The sequence below is a fragment of the Oncorhynchus tshawytscha genome, linkage group LG06, assembly GCF_018296145.1.
Source record: "Oncorhynchus tshawytscha isolate Ot180627B linkage group LG06, Otsh_v2.0, whole genome shotgun sequence".
In the NCBI taxonomy this organism is placed as follows: domain Eukaryota; kingdom Metazoa; phylum Chordata; class Actinopteri; order Salmoniformes; family Salmonidae; genus Oncorhynchus; species Oncorhynchus tshawytscha.
The window spans coordinates 24,038,090-24,055,530 of record NC_056434.1 but is presented as its reverse complement, the minus strand read 5'-3'; the positions used below and the strand labels follow the sequence as shown (position 1 = coordinate 24,055,530).

The window sequence follows — 17,441 nt, the reverse complement described above, 5'->3', positions numbered from 1 at the left end:
GCAAGGCACTGTATATCAGACCATATACCACGGGTATGACAAAAACATAGATTTATACTGCTCTAATTACATTGGTAACCAGTTTATAATAGCAATAAGGCACCCTGGGGGTTTGTGATATATGGCCAGTATACCACGGCACTTCGCGTTGTGCCTTCGAACAGCCCTTAGCCGTGGTATATTGGTCATATACCACATCCCCTCAGGCTTTATTGCTTAAAATAGACCAATAAGAGTTTCAAACTTTCTTGCCACTCCCATAGCCCTAGCAAAATTCTTTGCTTGAAAATTCTCTTTGCTAAGAAGCTATTGTTTATTTATGGCCAATTCAATTGAAAACAATCACAATAAGTTACTTCATTGTTACCCAGAAATTATTTTATAGAAATTGAGATACAAACTGCTGCATCATATTGTAATATTGCCATCACTATTTTAAAATAGAGAAATATTAGTCATTAAGGTCACACTGCATTGTGTGTGTCAGCTTTAATGACTTCGGACAATAAATGCTACATTTGAGCCCATGGGGCTTTGAACTCAATGTTCATATTCTCCATATAAAAATGTACAGGGTAAAAAAGGAGGGACATAAAACAAATGCATCAGATAATGTACAATATTAGAGACATTTTTATTATTTACTTGTAGTACCTTCATCAAATCAACTGCATATAAGAATGTTGACAGGTAGCTGATAACATCCACATACAAAAAGAGAATGACAGATTGACAGCAAATACATCAAGGGGGGGGGATAGGTTAACATCAGAGTCTACAGACAGCAGCTACATTCATCATATCCCTTTAGGGTCCTACTAGGATTTATCATCAGATGAGGCACTAACATTATGCCGAACATCTCCTTCGGACGTACATCATTCTATACTCTCAATTGCCTTGCCTGGGTAGCTGCCATATTTGTGGTCTGGCCCCTGTTGGGTTATGCACAACACAGCACTAGATTTTGAATGAAGGAACTCATTAATGGTCAGTATTTCCAACCTCGTAGCAGGTTGTCAAGTACAATACTATAACTCAACTTGCACTGCAATTCTACTAAAAATCACTAAATTAATGAGTTTTTAGATTAGGTATTTATATATTTTAGAGGTAGACTATATTATTTCTGAGAGACATATTTCCACACTTTAGAGGGTATTACAGCAATGCTGTAGTACTGAAATAATGTTGTCCAGTAGACATGTCATGCTTTGTAGTGTTTGGCTTATCAGAATTATAACTACACTATTGGACTAATCATCCATTTAGTGTTAGGGCTCTTCTGCACTAGCTTTGATACTTATTCAGTAGTTTCTAGATCATATGGATGTAGTTAAATTGTCCACTTCAAGCTCAGTTAAATAGTATATAATGCTAATAGGCCACAACATGGAGCTCTATTTTAAAGAGCTATTCAAAGTGACAAGGCAAAAATATCACCACGTATAAAATAACCTCCCAATGGTAATCATAAGAATCCATAAAGATATATATAAAGAGAGAGAGAGGGATATATATATATATATATATAAAGATATAGCATATCATTATATAATAGTGTGTTACAGACTGCTCTCCCTTATGTTCCCACTGCTGGCCTGAGTGTTGGGCTGTGCTCCAGCATGGTTCAGGGCTCCGTGAGTCCAGGCATGCAGGTCCAGGAGAACCTGGTTCAGCTTCTCCATCCAGTCCTTTCGATCCTCCCGCGTATCTGCTGAGAACCAGCACCTGAAGAACAGAGAGATCATGGAAGAGAGATTGGATTCAACACTTAATGGGAATACTGAAATGTCATGCTAGATCTATGAAGATACACCACCGTCTATGACATACACAGATATGCTTACTTTAGCAGGATCTGTCATTCACAAAACATTAATATTGAAAACATCCATGACCACTTGTTGTCAAGGAATGGTAATTTGCTTGTATCATGTGAGTAGTTGTCTAGCATGAACTGTAAAGTAACAACTATTAAATCTAATCTTACTTGGCCAGAGCGAGCTGGTCATTCTGTTGTGCAGTCTGGATGCCACTGACCAGTTCAAAAGTATAAGGGCGAGCACAGGAGTCCCTCTTCACTGGCTTCACACTTTGACTAGAGGAACTAAACAAAGAGATACTGCCTTCTGCTACCTGCAAGCACAACAGACAGTACAGTAGAGGGAATAACAGAATGTTTTTAAGAGTTCAATGACCATAAGAAATATCAAGTCAGGGTGTAACTTGGTCTACAAGAAATAAAACCAAGAGCTCCAGTCTATAGTCATCTGTCACTTCAATGCCCACCTCGCTGCCCTGGTCATTGGGGTGGTTCCAATAGGACATGTGGTTTCCCTCCAGGACAAAGAAGCGTCGTTGCCAAGCTCCAAATCCATTCACCACCTCAAACATTGTCTGAATGGAAGGAGAAGGGAGAAAGAAGGGGTGGGTGGAAGATGAAATACTGTAAAGAAAGTATAGAGGACAGAAGCAGGATAATATTCACAGGAGAGATCCCAATGATTTGAGTTTAAACAAAACAGTAACTCACAAGGAAGCCCTGGTGTTGGACGTTAGAGTGGCTCTCGCTGTCTAGTCGCAGGTAGATGTTTCCCTCTAGTGGAGACAGGAAGGGCACCTGTGCAGAGAGGAGGGGGAACTAGCAGGACATGGATGCCAGGGTTGTGCTGCTTGTAATAGTTCATCTAGCTAAGGATCTAGCTTTATTTCTACACACATTTTCATCTACCTATAGAGTACACCATCACTGATATTGAAGCCAGTGTAGCTAAGACTAATTATTGGTTGTTGATACCAGTGTTGCTGGCCACACACACTCAGAGGCATGAAAGGAGTCAAATGGAGAAGCAAAGAGAAAAAGTGAGAGCAAAACCTTTTCCTGAAACTCATCTCCCAGGAGTCTCCTGATTTTGCCTTCAAACTGTATCTGTGCACAAGTGGAGACACAGCACAGGGGGTGGTAAAGGTTACGTCACTAGTGATCCACACCCAGACACGGGAAAACTTTCAACCAAAAACAAACTAAAGTCATGTGAGGAAATGACAACCATTCCAATCTGTATATCGCAACTGACAGAATTACAACGGGTGGAAAAATCTGAAATGTGACATGACATAGATTCAATCAAATGGTAACCCACATCCTCAAGTGACCGTGAGTGAAACAAGCTAGCAATCAGGTGGTTCAAAATCAAAAAGGACAAGATAAATGCAGTGACAAAAACATCAATCGCCACATCTTCCCATACTGCAGTAAAAATATCTGATACACAATCATCCAGGCTGGAGCACTGCAGCAGGTGACTGTGACGTGCAGCCAGGTGAGGTGAGTCTACCTTGTCCAGGGGGAACTTGCTATGGCCCAGGGAGGCCAGGGAGATCTTGTGAGAACCAACCAGAGAGAAGTGGCTGGTGCGGCGGGTGTTCAGGGCTGGCATGGTAGAAGCTGTGGGCGGTTGATTTGATCTAAATCAAAAACTGACACCACTCAGGATGAATGTTTATCTTCAGATTATATGCAACCGGGACAATAATACTTACATGTCACACGGTGGTTGGATCTCTGTTGAAAAGCAACAAGAAAAAGTTTTCAGATGAGAAATGTGTAACAAGTAAGGAAAAAGGGTTGGTGTCTATCCATCTATTCCAAATTAAATGCATGTGTGCCTTTCTGCACTCTTACCGATCAAATATGTATTCTCTGACATCCCAGATCTATACAGTGTCCTAACATATACAGCATTTCATTGAAAAGGGTCATGCAGATACATACACAGTGAGTGGGACATTTCAAGTACTAGGCAGATAAGAAAGCTGATCACCTTTATGGTGCTTAGAAGCTTCCTTGGGGTGATCTTAAAGAAGAACAAGTAGTAAGATCAGAAATTAGCTTTGTGCAGAACACTCGCATGTATACTTCATTGTAATCTGTAGAACACTGGACAGCATTTCTTAAATCAGAAGATTAGCTCACTCACCTTTGACCTGGAAGAGCTGCGGAGATCCACATTACAGGTGTTGCCTGAGGTGTGGGACTGAGTAATAGAAGAAAGTTTGGAAATAATACATACAACCTATTAACACCTTTCTCAACATTGACCCTCTATTGTAAAGATTTACTAATACATCCGTTTTAAGTGACACATTCAGTAATACGTTCCATCTCACCAGGCTGTAGACCTCAACATCAATCTCAAAGTTGGAGTGAATGTCCTGCCTGAAGGGACACAGTACAGAATCAGAAAGACTTGGACAGACAAGGGGTGAAAGCCATTTCAGCAGTAATACAGTAGACATTACATAATACAGTAGACATTACATAAGCATCTCCTTCAAGGCACGGACAGACAAGTAGGATTGCCGGCAGAGAGTACTTGGCACCTCTGAACAGAGCCGGCCGTAATTTGCAAACTGATTCTACATGTAGAAATACGGCCAAAATGATGGCCGTCAGTCGTCCACCGGCGAGTGGTCTCTATAACACGCACACCGACAGCAAGCAAACGGCGAACAAACAGCCCCCTACTGTATAGACCGACAATCGAGTTGTCACCTTTAGTCCACATACTCCATATGTGGAACCAGTGGTGGGACTCACATGGTGATGGAGGTGGGGAAGGAGATGGTGTCTCCATTCTGGGCATCCGCTGCAGTGGCCAATGGGGTCGCAACAATGTTGCAGGGTCCATAGCGAATCAGGACAAAGAAATAGTGAGTTGGGCGACCTTTAGGGAGGAGAGAAATATTCAGGAGACTTGTTCATTAATAATCTGGTATGGTGTCTTGAGCTGACCATGAATTGGACTATACTGTTTTGTGCATTTAACCTAAATGAAGAGGCAAACAACTAACCTCTGCAGCTGGCAGATTCAAAATAAACTTTACATTATAAAGGTGACAACATGCATAGCCTATCGGATGGTAGGTACCTGTTTGTGTGCGGGCTGAGCAGACAAACTCCACCTTGAGAGGGAGCTGGACACTGTTGATGCTGACGGTGCCCCTGCAGTGGTGCTGGGACATGCTGGTGTCCCCCTCACCATCACCGCCCTCTAACTCCCCTGAGACCCCCCTCTCCCTCAACCTGGTCACCTCAGCCAGCAGGGCCGCCCGCTTCTCACCTGACACAGAGAGAGGGGACAGTCAGATGACAATACAATGGAGACTAATCAAGAGGTTCATCATTCACTCCAGAATAGAAGGATTTGGGAGGGAAAGGAGAGGAATAACCATAGGACAGAGATAGAGATGAGTTTGTGTAGAAACTAACTGAGCAGATGGAAAAACTGGAATCATGGCGCTAGAAGGTGGATATGACCAGCGGCGACTCACAGGAGACGAGCAGTAGTTTCTCAGCCTCGGCCTCCTCCAGGGAACCTCTGCCGTGGTCCTCGTCAGTGCAGCAGCTCAGGGCCTGCAACGTCTGATTGATGACCGTCTGTAGCTTGGCAGCCTCCTCATTCAGAACCTGACCAATCACAGCAGGACAGGATATTCACTCCACCCAGCCATAATCATTTAAATAATATTTCTTCACAGTGTCAGAGGCATAGTTATGTTATCCATGTGGTACATTTGTCAATGCCTTCACATAAAGGAACGTTTTGGATGAAATGCTACAGTGGTAGTCACACTCCATGACACAGAAGACACACTAGACTCAACCGCTCCAAGTTGTACTACAGACCATGATCCTGTCCTTGGTGTTGACAGTTTTCTGGGGGTGGGACTTCTCAGCGGCACGCCTCTGCAACCCTGGGGTTACACTCTGAATAGCTGGCTTGGTGCTCTGCCTCTGGGTACGGTAAGCATCGATGCTGTTAATCAATCAATGACAAAACACATTGGAGTCATCAGTCACAGGTAGAAATCACAAGCCAAAAATTTTTTTGTTGTACTTTTTACCTACATTTCTTGATAGTCAATTGGTAGTTACAGTCTTGTCACATCACTGCAATTCCCATATGGACTCAGGAGAGGCGAAGGTCGAGACCCACGCGTCCTCCGAAACAAGACCCTGCCAAGCCGCACTCCTTCTTGACACACTTCTCACTTAACCCGGAAGCCAGCTGCACCAATGCGTTGGAGGAAACACTGTCCAACTGGCGACCATGTCAGCGTGCATGCGCCCGGCTCACCACAGGAGTCGCTAGAGCGCAATGGGACAAGGACTTTCCAACCGGCCAAACCCTCCCCTAACCCGGACAATGCCGGGCCAATTGTGCACTACCTCATGGGTCTCCCTGTCACAGCCGGCTGCAACACAGCCCGTGACTGAACCCGAATCTGTAGTGACTTAGACCACTGTTCTACTCAGGTGACTGCCAATCATATCTTTTGAAAGATTTTCATAGTGAAAATATTATTTTCCAATTTCACTCATGTTAGCTGATCCCCCCCCTCGCACAGTTTTGTTTTTTTACACCCTAATAACAGACTCACCATCAAGCTTTGATTATTTGAATCAGCTGTGTAGTGCTAAGGCAAAAGCCAAAATGTGCACCCTGGGGGGGCAGGACAGAGTTTGGGAAACCCTGGTGTAGAGGACATGATGGCTCACCTGTAGAGAGGGGCACTGTCGGCAGGGGGAGTGGTCAGCTCTTCAGGAGTCAGAGGTAGGGATGGTGGGGTGGCTGGCTGACTAGCTACAAGTCTCTGCAGGGATATTAAAACACTTAGATGTCAATTTGGAAGTGTAAACACTCCAAGCTCTAAAACTGCAGGGCAACACTTTCAGAATCACATTGAACAAGGTGACCCTGGCACCCTTTGTCTGTCTGCAGAGCCTTACCATTGGAGTGACCACAGCTTCCACAGACCTGCTGAGAGGAGAGAGGATGCAGCTGGGTGGGAGGGTCAGCAGCTCATCTACACTGGAGTCCAGTTCCCTGATCTCTTCCAGGTCTTCACCCTCCTCAGCTTTCTCCTTGTCCAACTCTGTTTTCTCCTTTCTGCGCATCACTGTGGCTATGCCACTGTCATAATCCTCATTGCCCTCCTTCTCTCTTCCCTGGGCAGAAGCCTCCAGCATGTCCTTAAACATCAGGTCAATCATCTCAGCAGTGTTGGTTTCATCTTGAGAGCTCAGCTCAGCCTCTGTGGATATATCCCCATATGCAGTAAGTTAACATTCAAACAAACTATTGCTGTAGTATGTCTGGGACCTGGTTTTCCAACTTGTAACAAATATTTCAAATGGCTCATCATTTGGTTGTTCAGTGTAAAAAATGATAGGGGTGTGAGGTGGTGGCAGTGACCCATTGAACCAATTGTTTAGAATGGAGTGCACTGCAGACAGTAAAATATGACCAATCTTTATAACCCAGGTGTGTAAGCGACTGCCTGTACAGTGCCTTCAGACAGTATTCACACCCCTAGACTTTTTCCACATTTTGTTGTTACAGGCAGACTGAATTTAAAATGGATTCAATTTAGACTGTGCGTCACTGGCCTACTCACAATACCCCTTAATCTCAAAGTGGAATTATGATTTTAACATGATTACAAATTATTAACCAATTTAAAGCTCAAATGTCTTGAGTCAATAGGTATTCAACCCCTTTTATGGCGAGCCTAAAAATGTGCTTAACAAGTTTGCGATAGTGTTTAACATTTTTGAATGACCTCATCTCTGTACCCTACACATACAGATAATTGTAAGGTCCCTCAGTCAAGAAATGAATTTCAATCACAGATTCAACCAAAGACCTGGGAGGTTTTCCAATGCCTCGCAAAGAGCACCTATTGGTAGATGGGTAAAAAATTTAAAAGCAGACATGGAATATCCCTTTGAGCATGGTGAAGTTACTAATTACACTTTGGATGGTGTATCAATACACACAGGCGTCCTTCCTAACTCAGTTGCTGGAGAGGATGGAAACTGCTCAGATTTCACCTTGAGACCAATGGTGACTAAAACAGTTAGAGTTTAATGGCTGTGATAGGAGAAAACTGAGGATGAATCAACAACATTGTAGTTACTCCACAATGCTAACCTAATTGATAGTGAAAAGGAGGCATGTACAGAATACAAATATTCCAAAACATGCACCCTGTTTGCAACAAGGCACTAAAGTAATAGTGCACAAAATATGGCAAAGCAATTAACTTTGTCCTGAATACAATGTGTTTTGTTTGAGGCAAATCCAATACAAGCCATTACGGAGTACCACACACACACACGGTGCATCATGTTATTGGTATGCTTGTAATCGGTTTGGACTGGGAGTTTTTCAGGATAAAAAAAAGAAACGGAATCAAATGGCAAAATCATAGATGAAAACCAGGTCCAGTCTGCTTTCCAACCGACACTGGGAGATTAATTCAGCTTTCAGCGGGACAATAACCTAAAACATAAATCTACACTGGAGTTGCTTACTACTAAGACAATGAATGTTCCTGAGTGGCTGAGTTAGTTTGGACTTAAATCTATTTAAAAATCTATGGCAAGACCTGAAAATGATTGTTTAACAATGATTAAGAACCAATTTGACAGAGAATGAAGAATTTTGAATACAATAATGTTACACAATCCAGGTGTGGAAAGCTCTTAGAGACTTTCCCAGAAACACTCACAGCTGTAATCGCTGCCAAATGTGCTTCTACAAAGTATTGAGTCAGGGGTGTGAATACTTATGTAAATATATTTCTGTATTTAATTTTCAATAATGTGCAAAAATGACTATACATGTTTTCACTTTGTCATTATGGAGTAGTGTGTGTGTAGATGGATTCGAGAAAAAAATAATCTATTTAATCCATTTTCAATTCAGGCTGTAATAACAATGTGGAATAAGTCAAGGTGTATGAATACTTTCTAAAATCACTGTAAGAAACCCAAATTGTTTATTTATCACCTCACCAACTTGTGCCAACAGCCCTAAACCACATTTGTCTCACCTGACATACTCTCTCTTCTCCAGCTAGATGAGGAGTCCAGCTCACACAGGGCCTAGTCATTGATCATTTCTGGCTCCAGGGTAAAGGTGACTTTCTTTAAGCTCTTTTGCCTCTGACTGCAGTTCACAAGTCTGTTCCTGATCTGTATGTAGCTCAGAGTCTTCCTGTTCCCTGTCTGACGAGTTTGTGGTCAACCCCTGCTTATGACCCAAAACAGAACCCCCTCCCCTGGTCTTCACCTTCAGCAGATGCCACACCCTGGACCTAATCTACAAGACTTTCTGGCTTCCCTTGTTCTTCAACTCCTGAAGATTTCATCTCCTCTTGCTCCTGACATAATGGGAACCCAACCTTCTCTAGTGGGGACCCCACTTCCATCTGCTCCTCACCTACAAAGTACCCCATCTCTTCAACTACAGAACACCTCATTTCCTTCTTCTCCTCCTCTAGTGGGGACCTCATCTTCCCCTTCTCTTCCTCTATCGTGGACCCTACCTCCTCCCGACTCCATTGACACTTGCTTATCATCTAAAAGGGAATGGGACTCATCATCCAACTGTTCACCTATATAGAACTCCACACCCCTCTGCTTCTCACTAAGGACTGAACCTCTTTCCTCCTGCTTGTTACTAGCAGAAGACTCTGCCTTGTCCTGCTCTTTCACTACAGGACCCTCTGCTGCCTCATGTCATTTATCTGGCAGAGCATTTCCCTGACAAATGTCCAGAGTGCACTCTGCCTCCTCTGTCATGCGTCTCCTCAACCTCTTGTGGTGGGACATCCATGTTGTAAACTGAGGCTCTCATCTCACACCCATAATCTACACTGACATTTGCACAAAACTCTGACTAACAGGAACAGTTAGATTTTTCTCAATATATACTGTTAAAGTGTCTACCTCCAAGCTCTTCATCTGTAATAGTGACTTCTCCTCTTGCAGTGTCTTACCAATGTCTTGGATTGGAGGCTCCACTCCATGGATCTTAGCAGTGACAGAAGTCTCGGTAAAGCTGCCGTCCTTCACCCAGAGAGGCTCATCACCAGTCACATTGAGGTCTGCCTGCTGGACAAAACTTTTTTTTTTTTAATAGCTCAGGCCAAAATACAAGCAAGCACCTTTGTTCCTCTAATGTACACATCTATGAAGCCTTTTGTAATACACATATTACAAAAGGTACTGTGCCACTATGTAAAGGACCAGGTGAACCCTTAAACCCGATTACCATTCACATGACTTTGAAGAGGACAATGATTGTCAGTGACACCTGTGACATTGAGACACCCCGGTTTCTCCACAGAACCAGTTACACAGAGTCTAATGTCCATATATGTAAACTCACATTCCATGGTTGGAACGGTGGCCACTGCAGTCTCCTGCTATAGCCAACCATCATCCGAGTGGAGGATGAGGAGACGGGTGGGGTCGCCCTCTAATGATCTCACAACAAATACCATTGTTCTATCAGGAACCGAGTACTTGAGCTCAACCAAAGAGCCACAAACACAACCCTTAAGAACAATATGCCATTACCAGACACAAGGGGAGGGTAACACCAAACTTACCTCAGTCAGTGAGGAATCAGAGAATCTTTGATTTAGAAAGACATTCTTTGCAATTGGCTGGGCCCTTAAGAGTCGCAGCTCATCCTCCCTTTCCTGATTGGTCAGACAAATAGAAGCCTTTAGACAGACACTTCCCAGGAATCTTAACAATTGTGTAATATCAACATTTCAACAACCTCTAGATAAGCTCCTGCTGTTCTCAAGAGAGTTGGTGAGCGCACAAACCACATCGAAAATCTTACTTCACTGCCTGGTGTGTGTGTGTGTGTGGCACAGACCTGGCGTATGCAGGAGACTTGCTTGGAGCTGGGTGTTTCACTGTTCTCAAGTTTAAGCTGTAAGTTGGTAACGGCGTTGGAGAGGGTACGGGGGCACCAGTTTCCTGGCAGAGGGCTGGCCGGACAGGTGGTGGGGGCGTTAAACCGCTCCACCAGTGAGCTGAATTCTGCCTCACCTGAAAAACAGACCAGATGCTCCTATCATACAACAACCTCAGAGCAGAAAAGTGTTCTCCCTCACATTCAATGACTGATAATGATGCATTCTTTACATTGGCAAGTGAGTGTTGGACACTGTGTAAAGAAGCATTAAAGGTGAATGTGTAAGATTACTCACCAATAAGAATGTGGTTTTTGAACCCTTCCTGGATTATAATGGATGGTCTCAGAGCCAGTAGAGGGCCTCCTACAAACAAAACAACCACCATTGGTCACCGTTTCTCAATGACTACAGATCTAAGTATTGCATGTAGGTTATTTTAGGAAGGAGAGTTATCAAATCAAACTTGGTCACATGCTCCAAATACAACAGGTGTAGACTTTACCGTGAAATGCTTACTTAACGAGCCCTTTCCCAACAAGGCAGATTTAAAAAGTACGAAAATGTTCTAAATAAAAATAGAAAATAGTAACAATGAATATCAATAAAGAGGCTATAATACAAGGATAGCTCTAGTTTCATGATGACTCGCAGTTCCATTACGTAAGTCATTGGAAGAAGGCGTTTTCTGTACAGGGAGGTTTTATAAGACTCCCAACGCTTGGTCTGAACATTAACATGGATTGCTGGCGGTACGGTTTTTGAAGCACAAGGACCTTTTCTTTCATATCGGCGAGAAATAATCTTCAAAGAACAAAAGGTTAAATTGATACACCTTTATAGGGTCAGGTTTCCCACACAGCCATATTTTTCATGTTTACAGTGCTTGTTTACAGGAAAACAGAGTGGACTACCTGTGCAAATTAGCTATGTGCATCTCCGAAATCCGGAAGTCGGACGACACAAACATGTTGTCACTGAAAAATACTGCAACTATTAAAACACTGTACAGTAACTATGTACTTTGCATTTGTGAAATTTTGAAGTGATATTAAAAGAGAGGGATTTATGTTTTCAGAACCATACCACATTTGAGAATTGATTCACGTTTAGATGGATTGTTTGGCCATTTGGGCTGCCAGAGCCAGTTCGCCTTTAAACAGAACATGTAAGGTCCATGAGCTATAAGGAGTATGTCTCCTTTAATCCATTATTGGGCTATATAAAAATCCCTTTTTCAGGACCCTGTCTTACAAAGATAATTCATAAAAATCCAAATTACTTCACAGATCTTCATTGTAAAGGGTTTGAACACGGTTTGCCATGCTTGTTCAATGAACCATAAACAATTAATGAACATGCACCTGTGGAACGGTTGTTAAGACACTAACAGCTTACAAGCGGTAGGCAATTAAGGACACAGTTATGAAAACTTACGACACTGAAGAGGCCTTTCTACTGACTCTGAAAAACACCAAAGAATAGATGCCCAGGGTCCCTGCTTATCTGCGCGAACATGCCTTAGTCACGCTGCAACGAGGCATGAGGACTGCAGATGTGGCCAGGGCAATAAATTGCAATGTTCGTATTGTGAGACGCCTAAGACAGCGCTACAGGGAGACAGGATGGACAGCTGATCGTCCTCGCAGTGGCAGACTACGTGTAACAACACCTGCACAGGATCGGTACATCCGAACATCACACCTACGGGACAGGTACAGGATGGCAACAACAACAGCCCGAGTTACACCAGATACCACAATCCCTCCATCAGTGCTCAGACTGGCCGCAATAGGCTGAGAGAGGCTGGACTGAGGGCTTGTAGGCCTGTTGTAAGGCAGGTCCTCACCAGACATCACCGGCAGCAACGTCACCTATGGGCACAAACCCACCGTCACTGGACCAGACAGGACTGGCAAAAAGTGCTCTTCACTGACGAGTCGCGATTTTGTCTCACCAGGGGTGAGGGTCGGGTTCGCGTTTATCGTCGAAGGAATGAGTTACACCTAGGCCTGTACTCTGGAGCGGGATCGATTTGGAGGTGGAGGGTCTGCCATGGTCTGGGGCGGTGTGTCACAGCATCATCGGACTGAGCTTGTTGTCATTGCAGGCAATCTCAACGCTGTGCGTTACAAGGAAGACATCCTCCTCCCTCATGTGGTACCCTTCCTGCAGGCTCATCCTGACATGACCCTCCAGCATGACAATGCCACCAGCCATAATGCTTGTTCTGTGCGTGATTTCCTGCAAGATAGGAATGTCAGTGTTATGCCATGGCCAGCGAAGAGCCCGGATCTCAATCCCATTGAGCACGTCTGGGACATGTTGGATCGGAGGGTGAGGGCTAGGGCCATTCCCCCCAGAAATGTTCAGGAACTTGCAGGTGCCTTGGAGGAAGAGTGGCGTAACATCTCACAGCAAGAACTAGCAAATCTGGTGCAGTGCATGAGGAGATGCACTGCAGTACCTAGTGCAGCTGGTGGCCACACCAGATACGGACTGTTACTTTTGATGCCCCCTTTGTTCAGGGACACATTATTCCATTTCTGTTAGTCACATGTTCAGTTTATGTCTCAGTTGTTGAATCTTGTTATGTTCATACAAATGTTTACACATGTTAAGTTTGCTGAAAATAAACACAGTTGACAGTGAAAGGACATTTCTTTTTGCTGAGTTTACAAGGAGATAATTGAGATAATATGTACATGTAGGTAGTGGTAAAAGTGACTAGGCAATCAGGACAGATAATATAAATAAAGAGATTAGCAGCAGCATGTCTGATCTTACCCTCACGTCTCTGGGTTAGTTGCTGTACTCTGGAGCGGACAGAGCAGAGAGTGGGGGTGTCTGGCTTCACCTCCAGCTCTGCACAGCAGAGGTGGTCTCTTGATGAAGAACTCTTGTTAGGACTGACGTTCTCCTCGCCCAACAACTTCAGGCGACGCCTCTTCTGAACATCATTGACCTCTAAGACAGGATAAGGAAGTTCATAATAACGGGTATGCCCCAACTCTGCACTGTTAGTTAGGTGTTTGTTAGCTACACATTGACAACACACTCACCTGACGAGGGGACATTGCCCTCTGTGTCAGACAGAGGACCTCTATGTCTCTTCAAAGCTGTCGACAACCCACTTCGATGTTTCCTATCCATGCTCCTATAAAATAAACCAAATGAAGTGCAGTGCCCAGCTAGCTATCGATTATGCAAATGAGCTGGTTGAGAGGTTCAGCTACGAGCCTGCTGCATACTGCTGTTAGCTAACGTATGCGGCTGAAACGACTTACCGTTAGCTAAAATGTGTAGGATATAGCATCCTCTTACCTTAACAGAAATGTCAGTGTGTGGCAAACAAGTCACGACTGGGCATAAATTGCAGTGAAGATTCAAACGACTCTGTTTATTCGATGCCTTTCCTACTTTAAACTTTGAATTTCAGCGGGTTCTAGACGTACGTCTGTTGTGCTTGAAAACGTCGCCCTAAGACTACCGTAACGCCAAGCGTTAGTGCGCAAAACTTTTGGTATTGTATTTATGGTAGGTAGACGATTAACTTCCAGAGTGGAAGAGGCAAGGAAATTCAATAACTAACTTTATTAGATCCTTGAAGTCTCCCAAACTCTCGATTTGTCAAATACAACCAAAATCCAATACAAGTCAACAGTAAACATGTTGTCCCCCACGAATGGTGCAGTGCCCCCATTTGGGCCAATTAGTGATAACAATTCAAACACCAACGGGACAGGAGATATGCTCGTTCAAAGATTGGAATTTCAGTTGATTACTGTAAACGCCCCCTTTGGGCTTATCGTCATTTCAGCATACTGTACTTATTGTATCAAATGGTAGGCTACAGTAGCCTACAATGACATATCAACTACTTGATGGCCAACAGATGCAAATGTAGCCTATCATTCTCCACATTTAATGTCATTTTCATTGTCAACTTTTTCCCATAACACAAGTACAAGGAGTTCCATAACTTCCATTTCAAATTGAGCAGCTCTCCAGACAATAAAACTGAGCATTAGTAAAACCCTTCGCTTAATACTGTTATCCATAAGAAAAGTCAACATTGTAATTCAGTTTACTTTAAACCACCTCTGAGCGAACTTATCGAAAGAGCTCTAGTGCGCCTAAAGTCGTTTTCCAATGCTTTGTCGCCGTTATATCAGGATTAGCTCGTGAATATGTTTTATGGAAAAAAGGTGTCTCCATAATGACCGATCTAAATAGCCAACCAACAACTGGTAAACAGTTGTCACGATATGGGGTATGCTGTTCTGTCTCCGTGACTCAGCTGCCTCTCAAAGCACACACATCCCTCCACCACTCACTCACTCACTTACTTACTTACTCACTCACTCACTGCCTGATAGTCAGCAGCAGCAGATCGCAGTGAAATATAGATTTTTTTAAAAGATACATGCCATGGCTGGCGCGGTGCAATTTAAAAGTGGCCCAAATACCCACCACCCGTCACCCGCAACATAGTTTTCAAAGTAGCCCAATTTCGCACGAAAATCGCTCACATGGCAACACTGATCATTAACCATGTTTAAAAAAGGCAATAGCCTAAACATATAGTCCTTCACGACTGATGCAGCGCCTCCCTTGGGTCAGTCAGTGTAATTGAGTAAATTATGGATCTCTATGGCAAGACACAACATCTACCCAAGTTTAGTCAAAATCGGGCCAGTGGTGTCTGAGATATTGTGTGTGACTAATGTACATACAATTGATTACAATAGTGTCCCCCTTGGGCCTATCAGTGTAATTTTGTAAATGCCGGATCTCTATGGCAAGATGCATCATTCACATACCTTTTGTCAAAATCAGGCCAGTGGTGTCTGAGATATCGCTTGGGTTAGCTAGACTCATATCCCTCAGCATGTGTGCTAAATTTCAGCTCTCTGAGTCAAACATATCCTGCGTCTCGCCCGTCCATAAAGAGTTCTCCGAATCCTGAGAAGCGTTGGAGTGGGCGGATTTCCTTGTCCTTCTCGCCAGCCGTGATTCTGGGAAGCTCCATGATAAGAAATGTGACCGTTCCTGGTGCAAAAACAATGTCTTATCCCAGAGCTCAAGTAAATCACATTACTAAGCTGCTCCCGAATGTATTACGCCAGGACATGGACATCGATTCTATCGTAGTCCATGTGGGTTTTAATGACATTATGAAGGGCAGCTCTGAAAAGTTTAAACTGGATTTGAAAGAGTTGATTGACTCTCTGCTAGACACTCTGCTAGACACTAACAAAAGTCCCATCATATCTGGCCCTCTGCCATATCTAAATCGCGGTATTGATCAGATCAAATCAAATCAAATTGTATTGGTCCCATACACATGGTTAGCAGGTGTTAATGCGAGTGTAGCGAAATGCTTGTGCTTCTAGTTCCGACCATGCAGTAATATCTAACAAGTAATCTAACAATTTCACAACAACTACCTTATACACACAAGTGTAAAGGAATTAATAAGAATATGTACATATATGGATGAATGATGGCCGAACGGCATAGGCAAGATACAGTAGATGGTATAGAGTACAGTATATACATATGAGATGAGTAAATGTAGGGTATGTAAACAGTATATAAAGTGGCATTGTTTAAAGTGACTAGTGATACATTTATTACATCCAATTTTAAATTATTAAAGTGGCTATAGATTTGAGTCAGTATGTTGGCAGCAGCCAATTCTCAGGACCCGAGCCCTGTTAGTGATGGCTGTTTAACTGCTGTTCCAGTTTCTGATGGCCTTGCCCCAGATACCTGACATGATGACTGTTTTTCAGTCTCACGGTCCCAGCTTTGATGCACCTATACTGACCTCGCCTTCTGGATGATAGCGGGGTGAACAGGCAGTGGCTCGGGTGGTTGTTGTCCTTGATGATCTTTTTGGCCTTCTCCAGTTTCAACTTCCACCTGACTGTGCTGCTGCTCCAGCCTTTAACGACCATTTGAACATTTGAACATCTTGGCCATGTTCTGTTATAATCTCCACCCGGCACAGCCAGAGAGGACTGACAGCCACCGTGCTTCTACACCTGCATTGCTTGCTGTTTGGGGTTTTAGGCTGGGTTTCTGTACAGCACTTGGGTGGTGTAAGTGTCCTGGAGGACAGGTAGTTTGCCCCCGGTGATGCATTGTGCAGACCTCACTACCCTCTGAAAAGCCTTGCGGTTGTGGGTGGAGCAGATGCTGTACCAGGCGGTGATACAGCCCGACAGGATGCTCTCGATTGTGCATCTGTAAAAGTTTGTGAGTGTTTTTGGTGACAAGCCAAATTTCTTCAGCCTCCTGAGGTTGAAGAGGCGCTGTTGTGCCTTCTTCACCACACTGTCTGTGTGGGTGGACCATTTCAGTTTGTCTGTGATGTGTACGCCGAGGAACTTAAAACTTTCCACCTTCTCCACTACTGTCCCGTCAATGTGGATAGGGGGACGCTCCCTGTGCTGTTTCCTGAAGTCCACGATCATCTCCTTTGTTTTGTTGACGTTGAGTGTGAGGTTATTTTCCTGACACCACACTCCGAGGGCCCCCACCTCCTCCCTGTAGGCCGTCTCATCGTTGTTGGTAATCAAGCCTACCACTGTAGTGTCGTCTGCAAACTCGATGATTGAGTTGGAGGCGTGCATGGCCATGCAGTCATG

The 17,441-nt window shown here is 43.8% G+C and overlaps 1 protein-coding gene across 6 annotated transcripts; it reads right to left on the bottom strand.

Moving 5' to 3' along the window:
• Positions 1 to 610: 610 nt before the first annotated feature.
• LOC112252278 (anillin) lies at positions 611 to 16,073 on the bottom strand. Of its 6 annotated transcripts, none has more exons than XM_024423378.2 (24): positions 15,609 to 16,073; positions 13,848 to 13,942; positions 13,573 to 13,752; positions 11,083 to 11,151; positions 10,746 to 10,921; positions 10,468 to 10,560; positions 10,245 to 10,334; positions 9,853 to 9,967; positions 6,797 to 7,101; positions 6,566 to 6,660; positions 5,693 to 5,822; positions 5,338 to 5,473; positions 4,935 to 5,126; positions 4,604 to 4,730; positions 4,174 to 4,222; positions 3,984 to 4,040; positions 3,828 to 3,860; positions 3,547 to 3,568; positions 3,342 to 3,451; positions 2,879 to 2,932; positions 2,537 to 2,623; positions 2,293 to 2,400; positions 1,994 to 2,139; positions 611 to 1,731 (listed from the first exon to the last, which is right to left on the bottom strand). In XM_024423378.2, the coding sequence occupies exons 2-24, from the start codon at positions 13,936 to 13,938 to the stop codon at positions 1,566 to 1,568; spliced, it is 2,631 nt and encodes an 876-aa protein (XP_024279146.1). In that variant the 5' UTR covers positions 13,939 to 13,942; positions 15,609 to 16,073; the 3' UTR covers positions 611 to 1,565. The 6 variants fall into 6 exon arrangements, with proteins under 6 accessions (XP_024279146.1, XP_024279141.1, XP_024279142.1 ...); XM_024423373.2 differs by lacking the exon at positions 15,609 to 16,073 and adding an exon at positions 15,259 to 15,411; XM_024423374.2 differs by lacking the exon at positions 15,609 to 16,073 and adding an exon at positions 15,259 to 15,410 and having other exon boundaries at positions 9,853 to 9,964.
• Between the last annotated feature and the right edge of the window lie 1,368 nt (positions 16,074 to 17,441).